General features: G+C 45.2%; 1 protein-coding gene across 2 annotated transcripts in view; it reads left to right on the top strand.

Annotated features, from left to right (window-relative positions):
• tmem135 (transmembrane protein 135) overlaps positions 1-20,915 on the top strand; it is a 537,823-nt gene that overhangs the window by 103,159 nt on the left and 413,749 nt on the right. For both annotated transcript variants that reach the window (XR_015079728.1, XM_085998806.1), the window contains exon 4: positions 96-129. Coding sequence is in view for 1 of the 2 variants with exons in the window: in XM_085998806.1 (XP_085854932.1) it covers positions 96-129 (34 nt within the window). In the remaining variant the exon portion in view is untranslated. The remainder of the gene's footprint in view (positions 1-95; positions 130-20,915) is intronic.

The following is a 20,915-nucleotide window of genomic DNA, read 5'->3' as shown; positions in this document are numbered from 1 at the left end:
TGCACTCATCCAATACAGTGCAGTATTGTATAGCAATATTTACTAAATGTCTGGTGCTTAAGTGCCTCATTAACAGTTTTATTTTTGGTTTACAGGAGAGGCCTATTGACAATTTATATGGCTAATTTGGTAAGTAATTTCTTATATTCTGGAAATTGCTGTGTTTTGACCTGTGGTTTTTTGCTGCAAGTTCTTTGGTTGGTTAATCTTAATTTCATAAGATTGCAAAATGTCATTTTGCTCCACTTGTTTCCTAGCTAGTTTTGTTAGATGGTTGGCTACGCGCTCAGGAACATGGTGACACTGGTTTTACTAAGCATAATCTTTGCCCCTCCTTTCCTGCATGTAATGTATTAAACACCATTGAATAAAAGAAAAACCGTACTTTTAGTTGCAGCCACTTTAATAACATTAGAATGAGCATTAAAAGTAACCAAAGTATATATATTTCTTGATCTTTTTATTTTAAACAACCAGCACCCATGTAATCATACTGTAGCATGAGTCAACGCCTTCAGGAAGGGGATGTATTGAAGCAACCAGTTAAAATACTTCAATCTTGAAGCTGTATAAATTAATTTGAAACAAAAAATAACTGGCTTAAATGATATAAAGATGAGCATTTGTTGAAATTAGACTTCTAATTTGGGAAGTCACTGATTCCATAAAAATGCACAATATCCAGGCCTGTCTAAACTGCTGTGTTTCAATTATTCAAATTCCACTAATTGAAGTTGAACTTGCATTCGTTTTAATGAGTGTGTTAATGAGACACACATCTGCAGACAAATCCTATTACTTTTTGTGTGATATGACATTTATTACAGTGAATGTGTGAAGATTCATTCTTACTGGAAATGGATGAGGAGATCTTCCACGACTCCCAAACTAATAACTCGTAGGATAATATTTCTTCCGGCAAATCGTGTGGAAAGGACAAAGCTTTTTTTATGTACAAATATATTTTGCACAGACTAGGCTTGTATTCCCTTGAATATAGATGATTAAGAGGTGTTTATGATCAAAGGAGTTGATAGGGTAGATGAAGAGAAACTGTTTCCTCTAGTGGGGGAGTCCAGAACAAGGGGGCTCGGCCTTAAAATTAGAGCTCGGCTGTTCAGGGGTGATGTCAGGAAGCACTTCTTCACACAAAGGGTAGTGGAAATCTGGAACTCTCTTTCCCCAAAAAGCTGTTGAGGCTCAGGGGTCAATTGAGAATTTCAAAACCGTGATTGATGGATTTTTGTTGGGCAAGGGTATTAAGGGTTTACAGAACAAGACGGTTAGATAGAGTTGAGATACAGATCAGCCATGATCTAATTGAATGGCGGAACAGGCTCGAGGGGCTGAATGGCCTACTCCTGTTCCTGTGTTCCTATGAATGACAACAGGGTTGGCTGTAGAAAACAGAGCAAAAGTACATCTTGAAGTGAAATGAGACATTTTGATCATGGCCTGCAGGTCAATCTTAATTAAAAACTGGGTGCACGGATTGAACCCAAGAGTCTGTTACGGCTATGTTTCAATTCATTGGACATAGACGTGCGTTTGTGAAGTTAAAAACTGATCAAATCTGTTTCTCCAATACTGTAATTTTGGTGATGTAATGTTTTTGCCAAAATATTGGACTCTGGACGGTGATATTGTAAGAATCAGGAAAAGAAGAATTTCACTTGTTTTGACACTTGAAAAGAATCTGTAACAAACTGATTTACCACAGATCTTTGATCTTATAAATGAGAGGAATCCACAGTACCCATGTTTCCAACTTTTTGGCACTCCCGGTGCATGTTTCTGTGTGCGTGCACACTTGTGCATCTTCTTCTTCTTGGGCAGTCCCTCGGAACTGAGGATGACTTGCTTCCACATTAACAATGAGCTCGCAGATGGCTGATTAGTCCAATGCGGGACCTGCAGTCTCTGTCACAGGTGGGGCAGACGGTGGTTGAAGGGATGGGTGGGTGGGGTGCTTGGGTTGACGTGTGCTGCCTGCGCTTGGCTTCCGCTTGCTCCTGGCGAAGTGACTCGAGGCGTTAGGCGCCTTCCCGGATGCTTCTCCTCCACTTTGTGCAGTCTTGGGCCAGGGATTCCCAGGTGTTGGTGGGGATGTTGCACTTTTTCAAGGAGGCTTTGAGGGTGTCCTTGAAGTGTTTCCTCTAATTGTAGTGTATGTACCTTTAAGAGCCCCTGTGTACTGTAATACCGGTAGTGACCACTCGGGTATATAAGCCTGTATAGCGTCTTGTATCTTTTAGTTCATCTCCAGACTTTGTTCAGTAAACACCTGTTAAACCAACTCCTGCATTCCGTGTCTCCATTAACACACGGATACAACAGTGGCGACGAATTGGAAACGGACTTACCTGCAATTCAGCAGCACCTCAAGGAGATCGACCTTCGTCTGAGGAATTGAAGAAGAAAAAAAAACAACAAAAAAAAAACTGTGGTTTCACCAGCTAGCCGGGCTGGTGGCAGGTACTGCACTAATCTTTCCTGGGCGGCGGGCTGGGGCTCGATCGGGTGGCTCTGCAGCGGGGCCGAGCAGCGAGTCGGAAGGCGGAGGCAAACAGACGGAGGGTGGAGCACTCTGGAGACGGCCGGCGCTGCAAAGCAGGTCGGCGTTCGGACCAAGCAGTGGGAGGGAAAAGTCCCAGAGAGTCCGGCGGGAACGAGTCTCCAACTATTAAAAATATCTATGTAAATAAAAACCGCGGAGAACAGCGTTGTCAGCAGCAGCGGGAAAGCGCGGGAGGCGCCATTTTTTTCTTGGCAGGGAAGAAAGGAAAGCGCGCGAGGCGCCATTTTTGATTTTCAGGATGCCTAAGACTGGCAATATTACTGCTTTCGATAGTAATATAGAGGATTGGACCACATATGTGGAAAGAGTGGAGGTATATTGCACAGCGAATTAAGTAGAGGATGATAAGGCATCGGTACTTCTAAATCTGATGGGCGCAAGGACATACGGGCTGTTACGAAACTTAATCACTCCAGCCAAACCGATGGACAAGAATTTTAAGGAGATTGTTGATACCCTACAGGAGCACTTAAACCCAACACCGCTGCTGATAGCAGAACGATTCAAATTCTTCAGGAGGAATCAGCACAAGAATGAAAGTAACGCTGATTACCTCACCGAATTAAGAAAGCTGTCAAAGCACTGCCAATTCGGGGCAGGACTGGCAGATTCTCTACGAGACAAATTCGTCTGCGGTGTCCTAAGTGAAGGAACACAGAAAAGACTACTTTCTGAGAAAGATTTGACACTGGACAAGGCTTTCAGTGTGGCTGTATCATACGAAGCAGCAGCAAGAGGAGCTGCAGAGATACAGCAAAAGCCACAGGACTTCGGCACCCATGAAATGACACGGGGTTTCGAGAGATGTTATCGCTGCGGCAGATCCACCCATGACTAGAGGGACTGCTGGTTCAAGGACAAAGCATGCAGGCAATGCGGAAAGATGGGACACATTGCACGTGTATGCCGATCTGGAAACAAAAAATCCACTGACAGAAAAAAAATCAATAAGGAAAAGTACAGAAAGGTACAAATGATGACGGACAGTAGCTCCGAAGACCAGAAGAGCGATAGCGACTCCGAAAACAAGAGACTAAGCTGTCTCAAATTACATAATGTAATTGCTAAAGAAGATTACCAGACCATTTGGGTTACCCTCACGATAGCGGGGTCCCCAGTTAAAATGGAGCTAGATACAGGATCAGCTCTGACCGTCCTAAGTCGACGGGATTACGAGCGGCTATTTCCGCATATACCTTTGAAAGACACATCCATTATCTTGAAGACATATACGGGGCAGAAAGTATACCCCAGAGGGAAAATAAGGGTGCCTGTTGTATACAACGGCAAGGAAATACAGAAGTTGTATTTATACGTTCTGCAAGATGGTGGTCCACCGCTGTTGGGACGTGAATGGATCAGGAAGATACGTTTAGACTTGGCACTCCATTCAGGCACTGACGGTGACCAGGTAAGAAAAAAAATGATGATGACGTCATACCTGAACTATTAAAAGACATCTTGGCCGACGCCAAAGAAGTGTTTCAACAGGAACTAGGAACCTTGAAAGGCGTCACCGCCTCAATAGAAGTGGAAGATGCGGCAATTCCCAAGTTTTTTAAGGCAAGGCCGGTGCCATACGCAATTCGTCCAGCAGTCGAGGCAGAGCTGGAGAATTTGGAAAAGGCAGGCGTGTTATCCAAGGTAGATTGGAGCGAGTGGGCAACACCCATCGTCCCGGTCATGAAGAAAACGTTGAATAATGATAAATCTGAACAGAGAAAAATTCGCATCTGTGGGGACTTCAAGGTGACTGTAAACCCGGTCCTTCACACGGTACAGTATCCTCTTCCGAGGATAGAAGATATTTTCGCCTCACTATCCGGAGGGAAACGTTTCACCAAAATTGACTTGGCACAGGCATATCTACAGATGGAGGTTGAGGAGGCCTCTAAAAAGTATCTCACGATAAACACACACAAAGGCCTGTATCAGTACAATCGACTGGTTTTCGGAGTAGCATCAGCTCCAGCTATCTGGCAAAGAGCTATGGAGCAAGTCCTGCAAGGGATTCCGGGGACTCAATGCTACCTAGACGACATCCTTGTAAGAGGAGAAAACGACAATGAGCACCTTGCCAATTTGGAGCAGGTGCTCACTAGGCTGAGAGAACGGGGCCTACGAGCAAATCACCCCAAGTGCGAATTTTTCCAGAAACAAATATCATATTGTGGCCATATAATTAACGAAGAAGGGTTGCATAAGTCACCTGAAAAAATTGAAGCGGTCATAAAAGCCCCAGCACCTGAAAATGTCTCGCAATTAAGGTCGTTCCTGGGATTGATAAATTACTACCATAAATTTTTACCAAACTTGTCAACTGTTCTGCACCCTCTTAACGCACTGCTACAAACGGGTGTAATTTGGAAATGGAGCGAAGACTGTAAACGTGCCTTCCATAAATGCAAAGGCTTGATCATGTCCAAGGAAGTGTTGGCTCATTACAACCCATCAGACTGGCGTGCGATGCATCCCCTTACGGCGTAGGAGCGGTATTATCGCATAGATTCCCTGATGGCTCGGAGCGGCCGATAGCTTTTGCGTCACGCTCATTGAACTCAGCTGAGCGTAACTATGCCCAGATCGACAGGGAAGCACTCAGCCTGGTGTGGGGAGTGAAGAAATTCAACCATTACCTACACGGACAAAAATTTACCTTGTTGACTGACCATCAACCCCTCGTCTCCATAATGAACCCTAAAAAGGGCGTTCCCATTATGACAGCGCAAAGGCTACAGAGGCGGTCCCTTTTCCTAGGGGCACACCAATATGACATAGAATACAAAGGATCAAAACAGCATGGGAATGCTGACAGTTTATCGCGCCTACCGTTGCCAACGGTAGAAGAGGCACCTACAGTGGACCCAGTGGAGATGTTCCACTCAACCATAGTGGAATGTCTACCAGTAACAAATTCTACCATTGAAAACGAAACGAGAAATGACCCGACTCTCTCATGAGTCTACGATTTAACGGTGAAGGGATGGCCAGCACATGGCGAACCACTGTTGCCAGCCTTCTCGCAAAGAAGAGAACAGCTGTCAGTGTGCCGAGGAACCTTGATGTGTGGATCCAGAGTGGTGATTCCACCCAAACTCCAGGATAAAGTGCTAAAGGAGCTTCACGAGGGGCATCTGGGTGGAGTGAAAATGAAGAACCTAGCCAGGGCGTTTGTGTGGTGGCCAGGAATCGATGGAGACATCGAAGAAATGACCAAGAGCTGTCTAGGATGCCAGAAGGTCCAAAACGCCCCACCACAAGCCCCTCTACATCCATGGGAGTGGCCCTCCTCTCCATGGCAAAGGGTACATAGCGACTTTGCTGGTCCATTTATGGACTCAATGTTCTTAATCGCGGTTGATGCACACTCCAAGTGGCCGGAGGTAATAAAGATGTCCTCCACCACCACGGAAAAAACCATCACAGTATTAAGGACCATATTTGCCAGGAATGGGCTGCCTGAACAGATCTGTTCTGATAATAGACCGCAATTTGTGTCCGAAGAATTCAGGAAGTTCTTAAAAAAACAATGGGGTTAAGCACTACACGTCCGCCCCATACCATCTTGCCACCAATGGATTAGCTGAAAGGTTTGTCCAGACCTTCAAGAAGGCCATAAAGGCCATGGGTAATGAAGACATAAATCTTCAACATAAGGTAGATAACTTCTTGTTTGTGTACAGGAATGCAACACGTGGTTACAAACCAAACTCCCGCCATGATGTTTTTCAATAGAAGACTAAGATGCTGGCTGGATTTGATCAAGCCAAACATCAGAAGGGACGTAGAGAACCGGCAATTTCAAGGCATGAATGAAAGGCCAACTCGGACCTTCCAGATAGGTCAACAAGTTTTGGCCCGGGACTACCGTACCGAGAAATGGCAGCCTGGAACTATTTGCACACGACTAGGACCGCTGATGTATACTGTGGACATTGGAGAAAGCATAATAAGGCGCCACGCTGACCAGATCATAGAATCATCCGAAAAGGGACGACCTACACCACAACTCTATACGCCTAATGATGAAGCAGAGATACCCATAGTATCTACCTCCGATCCGGTGATACTGGAACCAGATGAACCCGACACTGACATTCAAGCCGAATTGACCTTGCCAAAAGAACCTACTACACCACCGAAAACTACTACACCACTGAGGCGTTATCCGGACCGAGTCAGGAAGCCTCCAGAGAGACTGACTTATAATTGATTAACTGCAGCAAATGTGTAGATTATTGTTCTTGTAATCATTAATTAACATGTTTACTTGAAATGTTATGTACTAATTATCTAAAAGGGGAGGAACTGTAGTGTATGTACCTTTAAGAGCCCCTGTGTACTGTAATACCGGTAGTGACCACTCGGGTATATAAGCCTGTATAGCGTCTTGTATCTTTTAGTTCACCTCCAGACTTTGTTCAGTAAACACCTGTTAAACCAACTCCTGCATTCCGTGTCTCCATTAACACGGATACAACAGTGCCCACCTGGGGCTCTCTTGCCGTGCCGGAGCTCCGAGTAGAGCGCTTGTTTTGGGAGTCTCGTATCGGGCATGCGGACAATGTGACCCGTCCATCGGAGCTGATTGAGCGTGGTCAGAGCTTCGATGCTGGGGATGTTTGTTGAGTCTGTGTTTTCAAATGTAGTTATGCTGAATAACAGGACACAGACTACAGAAGTCATTAAACAGGTCTTTAGTGATTGAGGGTCAGGGCTGAACTGGGATACACTTTGCTCCGCAGGGTTTATATAGCGGTGTGGTCACCACTGGTACTACAATGTACAGGAGCCATCAAAAAGTAGTCCATCACCGTAAGATATCCTCTTAAGGTGGTACAGGTTACATACACTACAATTCCTCCCCTTTTAGCTTAACAGTGTACACCCCAATTTAAACATTACATGGATAACATATATACAATTTTCACACAAAACTGTTCAAAGATTCAGTCTCTGAGGCCTCCTGATCCGGCCTGGGTAACGCCTTTCAGGGGTCTCTAGTTCTCGTTGCTGGGGTGACTCATCCATTTGATCTCTTATGGATTGAACATCATCATGTACGTTCGAGTCTGAGGTAGATGCTATAGGCTCAATAACTTCTTCAACTGGTGTCTCTGCCGTAGACATGGGATCGACCCTTGTTCTCGATTCCACAAGTTGGTCAGCATGACGTCGTATTACGTTCTCTCCAACGTCTACCATGTACATCAAGGGTCCTTGTCGGGCACGAATTGTTCCAGATTGCCATTTATCATCCCTATAGTCCCTGGCCAACACTGGTTGTCCTATTTCGAAACTCCGAGTGGCCTTGTTATTTACGTGCTGGAATTGTTTGTTTTCGACTTCCCTTCGCACATTGGGTTTTAACAAATCCAACCGGGACCGCAACCTCCTGTTATAGAACATTATGGCAGGGCTTTGATTTGTCACTGCATGCGTGGCGTTTCGATATGCCATCAGGAAATTGTCCACCTTGTGTTGTAGTGGAATATGGTCTTCGCTCATGGCCTTTATCGCCTTTTTGAACGTTTGTACAAATCTCTCGGCCAACCCATTTGTAGCTGGATGATATGGGGCAGATGTATAGTGTTTCACCCCATTCTTTTTCATGAATTTCTGGAATTCTTCTGACACGAACTGTGGTCCGTTGTCTGAACATATTTGTTCCGGCAACCCATTCCTTGCAAATATGGTTCTTAGAACTGCGATCGTCTTCTCAGAGGTAGTGGTCGACATCTTAATCACTTCTGGCCATTTAGAATGTGCGTCTACTGCCATCAAAAACATCGAATCCATGAATGGACCTGCAAAGTCGATATGCACACGTTGCCATGGGGTTGAAGGCCATTCCCACGGATGCAGCGGTGCAATTGGACGTGCGTTTTGAACTTTTTGGCACCCTGAGCAGCTTTTAGTCAGATCCTCTATTTGTTTGTCGATACCTGGCCACCACACATAAGCCCTAGCAAGGCTTTTCATCTTGACTCCCCCCAGATGACCTTCATGCAGTTCCTTTAGAACTCTCCCTTAATTTAGGAGGAATAATCACCCTTGTTCCATACATCAATGTTCCTTGACATACGGACAGCTGTTCTCGTCTGGCTGAGAATGCTGGTAACAGTGGGTCGCCATGTGCTGGCCATCCCTTCACTGTCAAATCGTAGACCCGAGACAGTGTCGGGTCATTTCGGGTCTCTCTCTCAATACCCGCATTGGTGACTGGTAAGCATTCGATGATGGTCGAGTGAAATATCTCGACAGGGTCAACTGCCGGTGCCTCTTCCGCTGTAGGTAGTGGCAGGCGCGACAGCCCATCAGGATTACCATGTTGCTTTGTACCTTTGAATTCGATATCATATTGATGTGCCCCTAGGAAAAGGGACCATCTCTGAAGCCTCTGCGCCGTCATTACCGGAACACCCTTCTTAGGGTTGAAAATGGAAACCAACGGCTGGTGATCTGTCAGCAGCGTAAACTTTTGGCCTTGCAGGCAATGGTTAAATTTCTTAACTCCCCACACGAGGCTGAGAGCCTCCCTATCTATCTGAGCATAGTTGCGCTCTGCGGAGGTCAATGATCTGGATGCGAACGCGACTGGCCTTTCCGAGCCATTTGGAAACTTATGTGAGAGCACTGCCCCGATACCATATGGAGAAGCATCACAAGCTAAACGAATAGGCAGCGTTGGGTTAAAGTGAGCCAACACTTCCTTAGAGGTGATCAGTGCCTTGCTCTTTTGAAAAGCCCGCTTACCATCATCGCTCCACTTCCATGGTATTCCCATTTGCAAAAGAGTGTTCAGCGGGTGTAACACCGTGGATAAATTTGGAAGAAACTTGTGGTAATAGTTAACCAACCCAAGGAACGACCTCAACATTTTCCGGAGCAGGAGCTTTCACAACAGCTTCGATCTTGCCAGGTGACTTATGGAGCCCCTCCTGGTCAATGACGTGGCCGCAGTACGAGATTCGCTTTTGAAAGAACTCACATTTCTGGCGATTTAACTCTGAACCCATATTCTTTCAATCTGGTGAGCACCTGCTCCAAATTCGTGAGGTGATCCTTATCATCTTCTGTAATCAGGATGTCGTCCAGGTAGCATTGTGTGCCTGGAATTCCCTGCAATACCTGCTCCATGGCCCTTTGCCAAATCGCTGGAGCCGATGCCACTCCAAAAACCAGTCTATTATACCAATATAAGCCCTTATGTGTGTTGATCGTGAGATACTGGCGTGACGCTTCATCAACTTCCATCTGTAGGTACGCCTGCGCCAGGTCTATCTTGGTGAAGTGTTTCCCGCCAGACAGCGAAGCGAAGATATCTTCAATCCGCGGAAGCGGATATTGCACCGTGTGAAGAACAGGATTAACAGTGATCTTGAAATCGCCACGGATGCGAACCTTCCCAGGTTCCCCCGGCTTGTTGCTCAATGAACGCTTTATGACAGGAACAATGGGTGTGGCCCATTCGCTCCAGTCCACCTTGGAAAGTACTCCTTGAACGTTCTAGCCCTTCCAGCTCTGCTTCCACAGCAGGTTGTATCGCATAAGGTACCGGTCTGGCTTTGAAAAATGTTGGGTTTGCATGTTCTTCAACCTTGATGTTTGCCGTAATTCCTTTCAGTGTTCCCAGTCCCTGTTGGAACACCTCCTTAGCATCGTCCAATATTTTGGACAGTCGTTTAGGTTTGACGTCATCCTCTTTACAGGCATCTACAGTCAGTGCTTGTATGGAATGCCAGTCCACATTTATTCTCCGGATCCATTCCCGTCCCAGTAGTGGCGGACCTCCATCAGGTAACACACACAAGTCCATTTTCTGACTTTCTTTACCATTGTAGACCACATTTACTTTTATCTTTCCTTTGGGGTATACTATTTGTCCCGTGTATGTTTTCAATACAATCTCCGTATCCCTCAGGGGAATGTGCGAGAATAACCTTTTGTAATCTTGCCTATTCATGACCGTTAATGCCGATCCAGTGTCCAATTCCATCTTCACTTGGACTCCTGCTATCCGAAGCATGACCCAGATAGTTTGGTGGTCTGCTGTGTTACCCACATTATGTATTTTTAGACAACCCAGTTCCTTACTGCTGGAGTCTGAATCCATTTTCTGTTCATCCGAACTGTTCTCTGTCACCTTGTGTACTTTTTTGTACTTCTCCTGCGGCGACTTTTTGCTGCTGGTCTTCTTTCCTGACCGGCATACTCTCGCTATGTGACCAAGTTTGCCACATTGCCTGCATTCTTTATCTTTGAACCAGCACTGGTTCTGGTCATACGTTGTCCTTCCGCAACGATAGCACTTTACTGCGCCCAATGCCATTTCATTGGTGCTGAATTCCAATGGCCTTTGCTGTATCTCTGCAGCGCCTCGTGCTGCTGCCTCGTGCGATGCTGCAATGCTGAAAGCTTTGTCCAGCGTAAGATCCTTTTCCTCTAGCAGTCGCTTCTGGGTTCCTTCCCTCAGGAGCCCACACACAAACTTATCTCTGTGCGTCTGCTAGTCCTGTACCGAACTGACAGTACTTTGATAACTTGCGCAGTTCGGTTAAGAATTCCGCGTTGCTTTCTTCTTTAAGTTGAATTCTTTTGTAGAATTTAAATCGTTCCGCTATCAGCAGCGGCGTGGGGTTTAAATGCTCTTGCAGGATAGTAACAATATCCGCGAAACTCTTTCCTACTGGTTTATCTGGTGTTACAAGGTTCCTTAATAACCCGTACGTCTTCGCACCCATCGAGTTTAATAGGGTTAGTGCTTTCTTATCCTCCGGTACCTCATTCGTTGTACAGTAAACTTCGATGCGTTCCACATAAGTGGCCCAATCTTCCACATCGCTATCAAAAGCAGTGATGTTACCCGTTTTTGGCATCCTTGTTGAGTTTCCTTTCCTTCGGATATGATTATTATTATTATTTTTTTTTCAAAATGGCGGCTTTTCCCGCGCTTGGCGGCTTTTCCTGCGCTTGTCTTCTTCCCCCGCCGACTCAAAATGGCGATTACTGCGCTGTTGCCGCTCTCGCCTCCCAGCGGTCCTTTATTTTCCCCTACGCTGCTGCTCTTGTTCCCCGCTGCTCCCGCGGTCCTTGTGGTCATAAACGCCTTTCTGGCTGCTGCGCGTCTCTGCCCCGATTGCAGTCCAGCCCCTGACACCGGCTGCGGTCGTGTTCTCCGCCCTTTTCGTCGTTTCCCTCCCCTTCTCTTATTGACAACTCGGCCGACTTCCCCCCCCCGTGCCGCTCGATCGGGCTTACCCGCCGCTGTCGTCGAAGGGATGTTCACTGATGTTTGACTTCGTGGCCAGAAACCAACCCGGGTTCCCGATGGCCTCCCGTGCTCTGCAGTGCCCAGCAGGATGTTGAGGGTGGATGTCCTTGTTCGACGCCCGTTTCAGAGGCGAAGCTTCCTTTGATGCAACTGCCGCTAGGTAAGATCAGACTCGTCGCCACTGTTGAATCTGTGTTTTCAAATGTAGTTATGCTGAATAACAGGACACAGACTACAGAAGTAATTAAACAGGTCTTTAGTGATTGAGGGTCAGGGCTGAACTGGGATACACTTTGCTCCGCAGGGTTTATATACCGGTGTGGTCACCACCGGTACTACAATGTACAGGAGCCATCAAAAAGTAGTCCATCACCTTAAGATATCCTCTTAAGGTGGTACAGGTTACATACACTACAATGTTGGCCTGAGCAAGAACACTGACGTTGATGCGCCTATCCTGCCAATGGATTTGCAGGATCTTGCGGAGGCAGCATTGGTGGTACCTCTCCAGTGCTTTGAGGTGCCTGCTGTACATGGCCCATGTCTCTGAGGCATACAGCAGGGCAGGTATCACTGCTGCCCTGTAGACCATGAGCTTAGTGCCGGGTTTGAGGTCCTGGTCTTCAAACACTCTCTTCCTCAGGCGACCGAAGGCTGCACTGGCACACTGAAGACGGTGTTGGACTTCGTCGTTGACGTCTGCCCTTGTTGACAGTAGGCTCCCGAGGTATGGAAAGTGGTCCATGTTGTCCAAGGCCTTGTCGTGGATTTTGATAATCGGGGGGCAGCACTGTGTGGCGGGGGCAGGTTGGTAGAGGACCTTTGTCTTACGGATGTTTAGTGTAAGGCCCATGCTCTCGTATGCTTCGGTAAAGGTGTTTACGATGGTTTGGAGTTCGACCTCCGAGTGAACGCAGACGCAAGCGTCGTCTGCATACTGTAATTCGACGACAGAGGATGGGATGACCTTGGATCGGGACTGGAGGCGACGGAGATTGAACAGTTCCCCGTTTGTTCTGTAAATTAGCTCCACTCCAGTGGGGAGCTTACCGAGGGTGAGATGGAGCATTGCCGCAAGGAAGATTGAGAAGAGTGTTGGTGCGATGACACAGCCTTGCTTGACCCCGGTTCGTACGTGAATTGGGTCTGTGGTGGAACCGTTGGTCATTATATATCTATATATCTATTGATATATATTTATATATCTATTGGCCACAATTCAGTCACTCCTGTATGACACCCCAACATTAAATGGGATTTAGTCACACAATCACAAGTTACGTTTGCAATACACATTTCCACCATCTGTGGCAGAGTGGCTTTAATTTTAACTTAATTGAACTTAAAAATTAATTCCTCTGTGATTGCCGTCCCATAAATGGGTGCTAGCTATGATGTAAAACTAAATAAATCACCCCAACTTTCGTGCTGTTGTCGTTTGGCTCTGTAATGTTGAAGTTAGTAGAAAAATCAATCCTGGATGGGGAAAGTATCCAGCTAAATAACTGGCTTGCAACTGAAATAAATTAGTTACTGGCTGCTCCAATGTTTAATAAATTAATTAATTGCACCATGTTGAATCAAAACTGGTGTTGGGCACCACTCCACTTTACAATATAACAACCAATCTCTCGTGGTATCGCACATGGCTAGTAAAGACCAGTTTGAATTTTTCAAGTCAAGCATCGCGATCCCAGATGACCACGTCTGCAGTAAGTGTCTGCATCTCAAGGAACTTCAGCTCAGAGTTGTTGAGCTGGAGTGCGAGGTGCAGACCTTACAGGGCATCAGGAAGGGGGGAGAGTTACCTGGACACTTTGATCCAGGAGGCAGTCACACCCCTTAGGTTAAGTAGTGTTACAGGCCTGGCTAGCAGTCAGGGACAGGAGGGTGTGACTGCGACTCAGGCAGGTAAGAGGACCCCAGGTGCAGTACTGGAGAAGCCTCAGCCTTTGTCCGTATCCAACAGGTGTGAGGTTCTTGCTGCCTGTGTGGATGGATGACCAAACTGACCGTGGCACCATGGTACAGGAGGCCATTCAAGTGGGGGGAGCGAAAAGGAATGTTGTAGTGGTAGGGGACAGTGTAGTCAGGGGAATAGATGCTGTTCTCTGCAGCTGCGACTGGGTGTTCTGAAGGCTGTGTTGCCTGAGGGTTAAAGATATCTCCTCACGGCTGGAGAAGAATTTGGAGTGGGAGGGGGAGGATCCAGTTGTCGTGGTCCACTTAGGAACCAATGACATAGCAGAACCTCATTCCTAGTTCTACCTGAGTTTGAGGAGCTAGGGTCCAAATTAAAACACATTACCTCAAAGGTGGTAATATCTGGATTGTTACCTGAGCCACGCGCAAATTGGCACAGGGATGACCAGATCAGAGAGTTAAATGCGTGTTTGAGTGGTGTGGGAGGAAGGGGTTTTGATTCATTGGTACCAGTACTGGTGAAAGAGGGTGCTGTTCCGTTGGGACGGGCTCCACTTAAACTGGGCTGGGACCAGTGTCCTGGCAAATTGAATAACTAGGGCTGTTGATGGGGCTTTAAATGAAAAAGGGTGGGAGGATGGGGGAAGGGTCAGGTGAGGGGAAATTTAGAAACCTAAAGAGAAAATTCAAGGCATTGGAGCAGTGTAGCAATTTGGAGACCATAGGAAGGACTAAACTAAGGGAGGAAATAGATGGCCAGGGAATAAATAGTTACAGAACAGGAGAGTAAAAAGATGGTTAAAAATAAAGTGAGAGGAACTGCTATTAAAAATGAATTAAACTGTCTGTACAGCAATGCATGCAGTGTCCATAATAAAACAGAGGATCTGGAGGCTATAATATGTTGCGAGGAACCTGATATAGTAGGAATAACTGAGATATGGCTACAAAAAATTCGGACAGGGAATTAAACATTGCAGTGTACAACATATTTAGAAAAGATAGAGGGGGGAAAAAGGGAGGTGGAGTGGTTTTGCTTGTTAGAGATAACATAATGACAGTAGAAAAAAGTGACGCAGCTATCGGTAAGACAGAAATTAAATCCATGTGAATAGAGAAAAAGGATAATGAAGGATCAATCACACTAATAGGGTTAATCTACAGACCACCTAATAGTGGAAGGGAGGTGGAGGAAGAAATATGCAAACAAATTAGGGAAATGAGTTTTTTTAAAGTAGAATAATAATCATGGGATTTCAACTACCCCAAAATTAATTGGCAAGAAGAGATAGGTAAAGGGGATTAGGGAATGGAGTTCCTACAATTTGTACAGGACTCCTTTCTAACCGAATACGTAAGAAGCCCAACAAGGAAGGATTCGCTACTGGATCTAGTAATGAGGAATAAACCAGAGTAGATAAGAGAAGTAAAAGTTGGGGATCCTCTAGGAAATAGTGACGATAATATAATACGCTTTAAGATAATAATTGAGAAGGACGTAAGTATGACGAAGACCACGGTAATAGATTGGAGAAAAGACGATTTTTGAGGGGTTGAGAATAGAACGTGGGAAAATAAAATGGACAACAATATTGGCAAACAATGATGTGGAACAGCAATGCGAAACATTTAAAATGGTGTTAAACAGAGCCCAGGAAAAATATATTCCACTAAAAAACAAGAACAATCTAAACATGAATGAGACACCATGGATGAATAAAGACATAAAGGTAAAAATTGAGGGTAAGGAAAGAGGCATACACTAAGTGCATGGACAGCAGAGGAGAGCATGACGAGGGAGAATACGAAGAGATTAGGAGAGAAGTAAAAAAAAATTAGAAAGGCCAAGAGGAACTATGAAATTAAATTATCAAGGAACATAAAACAAAACAGTAAAATATTCTGCAGGATAGCTAACATAATACCTGTATTTAAGAAGGGAGATATAACATGTCCAGGGAACTATAGACCAGTCAGCTTAACATCGGTGTAGGAAAAATAATGGAATCTCTACTAAAGGAAAAAATAGAAGAACATCTAGAAACCAAAAATATAATAATGAATCGTCAGCATGGATTTCCAAAGGGAAAGTCTTGCTTGACCAACCTCATTGAATTCTTTGAAGAGGTAACAGAGAGAGTAGACAAGGGTAATGTAGTAGATGTAATGTATCTAGATTTCCAGAAGGCCTTCGATAAGGTACCACATAATAGACTAATGAATAAGGTCAGGGAATGTGTCGTTTGGGGACAAGTAACAGAATGGAAAGCTAGCTGTCTTCAAGACAGAAAGCAGAGAGTAGGGCTAAAGGGTAGCTATTCAGAGTGGCAGAAGTTGGAAAGTGGGGTCCCACAAGGATCAGTGCTGGGACCACTGTTGTTCACCAATTTATATCCACAATTTAGACTTTGGAATCAAAAACAACTTTAAAATTTGCAGATGACACCAAATTGGGGAGGATAGTCAGTACTGAGGAGGACCGCAGCAACTTACAAGAAGACATTAATAAACTTGCAGAATGGGCATATAATTGGCAAATGAATTTCAACACAGATAAATGTGAGATATTACATTTTGGTAAGAAAAATGAGGTCACATATTACTTGGGGAAATAAGAATCTAAATGGGGTAGAAGAGCAAAGGGATCTGAGTACAAATACACAAATCACTAAAAGTAGCAATGCAAGTTAATAATAAGGCCATAAAAAAGCAAACCAAGCACTAGGGTTTATTTTTAGAGGGTTAGAATTGAAAAGTAGAGAAGTTATGCTAAACTTGTATCGAACCTTGGTTAGACCACACTTTGAGCACGGTGTACAATTCTGGTCACCACATTATAAAAAGGATATCGAGGTACTGGAGAGGGTGCAAAACAGATTCAAGGGGAGGCTAGATAAGCATATGAGAAAGAAGGGAATAGAGGGCTATAAGATGAGGAAAGACTGAAGGAGGCTCGAGTGGAGTATAAACACTATCAGTTTAAATGTGATAGCAACGGACACAGTCTCGGGATTCTTATTGCACTGTTGCACAGTGAGACTCTACGCTGCATGTGTGTGAGGCACTATCTGCTTAGAGAGAGGAGCTTCAAAAACAGCAGCGAGTTCCTTAAAAGAGGACATTGAGGTGTCTGGAAAATTGTGGATTGATTGCTATTTGCTTTGTTAATGTATCACATGACGTGACCATTGCAGCGTCACCTACAGGCGCTATGCCATTAGAATGTTGTGACCACTCAATGGTCCGATATTTGTGGGGAGGGTGCGAGAGAGCTCGGAAACGGCGAAGGAATCCGGCAAGGCTGTGGTGCGGAGGTTCTGCCGAATTTAACGGCAGGACCTCAATCATTTTTTTCTTCTATTTCCCGCCAGGCTGCCGGCAATTGACAGCTGGAGACCCTTGGGAATGGACCCCGGCATTTGGTGGGGAGGGGGTGGTGAGGTTGGCTGCGATTGCAGCATGGCTAAATAGAGGCAGAGCAGGGCACCTCATTCCCATGGAATGCACATCTTGTGCTGTGTGGGAACTCCAGAACGCTTCCAGTCTCCTGGACATCATGTGTGCTGGAGGAGCTCAAGCTCCAGATTTCGGAGCTTGAGCAGCAGCTGACGTCACTGCGTTGCATCAGTGAGGCTGAGAGCTACGTGGATCGCTTCGGGAGGTGGTCACCCTGCAGGCAGAGAGGGAATGGGTGACCGCCAGACAGACGAGGGTAGTGCAGGAGTCCCCTGAGTGCATCTCGCTCTCCAACTGGTGGTGAGGGCGATGGTTCCTCTTGGGAGTACAGCCAGAGTCAAGTCCACGGCACCATAGGTGGCTCAGTTGTGCAGGGGGTGATGAGGAAGATTGGGAAAGTAATACTGGTAGGGAATTCGATAGTTAGGGGAACAGACAGGTGTTTCTGCGGCCGCAGACGTGATTCCAGGATGGTATGTTGCCTCCCTGGTGCAAGGGTCAAGGATGTCACTGAGCGGCTGCAGAACATTCTGAGAGGGGAGGGTGAACAGCGAGAGGTCGTGGTCCATATCGGTTTCAATGACATAGGTAGAAAGAGGGATGAGGTTCTGCAGGCAGATTTTAGGGAGCTAGGAAAGAGATTGAAAAGCAGGACCTCCAAAGGTAGTAATCTCCAGATCAATCCTGGTGCCATGAGCTAGTGAGTATATAGAAATAGGAGGATAGCGCAGATGAATGTGTGGCTGGAGAGATGGTGCAGGAGGGAGGGCTTTAGATTCCTGGGACATTGGGACCGATTCTGAGGGAGGTGGGACCTGTACAGGCCGGATGGGTTGCACCTCAACAGAACCAGAACCAATGTCCTCATGGGGGGGTGTTGCTAGTGCTGCTGGGGAGGGTTTAAACTATATTGGAAAGGGGATGGGCACCAGGGTGTAGCATTAGAAAGGAGAAAGAGTGCACAAAGGATTGGGAGAGAGGGATAGCACTAGAGTAAGAAATAGTAAGGTATTAGGTGAGGTCAGACTGAGAGAATACAAGAAGGTCTAAGAAATGTTTACAGTGCATGTGTGTAAACGCACAAAGCGTGGTAAATAAGGTTAGTGAGCTGCAGGCATAAATAGCCACATGGGAATATGATGTCATGGCAATAATGGAGACCTGGCTCAAAAGAAGGACAGGATTGGGTATTAAATATTCCTGGATATAAGATGTTTAGGAAAGATAGAGAAGAAAAGAAAGGAGGTGGGGTGGCAGTATTGGTTAAAGAGAATGTTACATTGCTGGAGAGAGAGGATGTCCTGGAAGGGTCAAGGACAGAATCTATTTGGTTAGAGTTAAGAAATAATAGAGGTGCCATTACACTACTAGGTGTATTCTATAGACCACCAACTAGTGGGAAGGATATAGAGGAGCAAATTTGCAGGTGCAATAACTATAGAGTACATCTTTTGGGATACTTCACCTATCCTAATATAGATTGGGATAGTAAAAGTTTAAAGGGCAGAGAGGGGGAAGAATTTCTGAAGTGTGTTCAGGAGAATTTTCTTGATCAGTATGTTTCTGGCCCAATGAGGAAGGAGGCATTGCTGGATCTGGTTCTGGGGAATGAGGTGGTCAAGTGGAGCAAGTGTCAGTAGGGGAACATTTAGGGAACAGTGATCATAGTATCGTAATGTCTAGATTAGCTATGGAAAAGGATGGTGCAATTTAGATTAAAAATACTTAATTGGAGGAAGGTCTATTTCAATGGGTTGAGAACGGATCTGGCTCTGTTAAATTGGAATCAAAGATTGGCAGACAAAACTATAATCGAACAATGGGCTGCCTTTAAAGGGGAGATGGTTTGGATACAGTCGAGGTACATTCCCACGAGGGGGAAAAAGTAGGACAACCAAAGTCCGAGATCCTTGGATGATGAAAGAGAGAAAGATGAAGCAGAAAAAGAGCGCTTATGACAGATGTCGGGTGGAGAATACAAGTGAGAATCGGGCTGAATATAGAAAGTTCAGAGGGGAAGTGAAAAAGAAAATTAGAGGGACAAAGAGAGAGTATGAGAATAGATTGGCAGCTAACTAACTTGATCGAGTTTTTGATGAGGTAACAGAGAGGGATGATGAGGGCAATGCGGTTGACATGGACTTCCAAAAGGCATTTGGTAAAGTGCCACATAATAGGCTTGCCAGCAAAGGTGAAACCCATGGAATAAAAGGGACAATGGCAGCATGGATACGAAATTGGCTAAGTGACGGGAAAGAGAGTAGTGGTGAGCGGTTGTGCTTTGGCCTGGAGGAAGGTATGTAAAAAGAAAAAGATTAGTGAAGACAAATGTAGGTCCTTTACAGTCAAACAGGAGAATTTATAATGGGGAACAAGGAAATGGCTGTGCAATTAACCAAATACTTGGTTCTATCTTCACGGAAGAGGACACAAATAACTTCCCAGAAATGCTAGGGAACCAAGGTGAGAAGGAGGAATTAAAGGAAATTAGTATTCGTAAAAAAATAGTGCTGGAGAAATTAATGGGACTGAAAGCTGATAAATCCCCATCCCAGAGTACTAAAAGAGGTAGGCATGGAAATAGTGGATGCATTGGTTGTCATCTTCCAAAATTCTATAGATTATGCAACAGTTCCTGAAGATTTGAGGGTGGCAAATGTAACCCCACTATTTAAAAAAGGAGAGAGAAAACAGGGAACTACAGACCAGTTAGCCTAACATCAGTAGTAGGGAAAATGCTAGAGTCTATTCTAAAGGATGTAATAACAGGACACTTAGAAAATATCAATAGGATTAGACAAAGTCAACATGGATTTATGAAAGGGAAATCTTGTTTGACAAACCTACTGGAGTTTTTTGAGGATGTAAATGGTAGAATAGATAAGGGAGAACCAGTGGATGTGGTGTATTTGGATTTTCAGAAGGTCTTTGATAAAGTTCCACATAAGAGGTTACTTGTGCAAAATTAAAGCACATGGGATTTGGGGTAATACACTGGCATGGATTGAAAATTGGTTAACAGACAGGAAACAGAGTAGGAATAAATGGGTCTTTTTCGGGGTGGCAGGCGGTGACTAGTGGGGTACCACAGGGATCAGTGCTTGGGCCCCAGCTATTCACTATGTATCAATGATTTGGATGAGGGAACCAAATGTAATATTTCCAAGTTTGCTGACGACACAAAACTAGGTGGGGTTGTGAGGAGGATGCAAAGAGGCTTCAAGATGATTTAGACAAGTTGAGTGAGTGGGCAAATACATGGCAGATGCAGTATAATGTGGATGAATGTGAAGTTATCCACTTCGGTAGGAAAAACAGAAAGGCAGAGTATTATTTAAATGATAGATTGGGAAATGTTGCTGTACAGAGGGACCTGGGTGTCTTTGTACACCAGTCACTGAAAGCAAACATGCAGGTGCGGCAAGCATTTAGGAAGGCAAATGGTATGTTGGCCTTCATTGCAAGAGGATTTGAGTATAGGAGCAAGGATATCTTACTACAGCTATACAGAGCCTTGATGAGACCACACCTGGAGTCCGATGTGTAGTTTTGCTTTCCTTACCTAAGAAAGGATATACTTGCCATAGAGGGAGTGCAGTGAAGGTTCACCAGACTGATTCCTGGGATGGCAGGATTGTCGTATGAGAAGAGATTGGGTCGACTAGGCCTGTATTCACTAGAGTT

The sequence above is a fragment of the Somniosus microcephalus genome, chromosome 10 (assembly GCF_052327205.1).
Source record: "Somniosus microcephalus isolate GS21.2 chromosome 10, FLI_Smic_1.0, whole genome shotgun sequence".
In the NCBI taxonomy this organism is placed as follows: Eukaryota; Metazoa; Chordata; class Chondrichthyes; order Squaliformes; family Somniosidae; genus Somniosus; species Somniosus microcephalus.
This window is presented reverse-complemented; position numbering and strand designations above follow the sequence as displayed.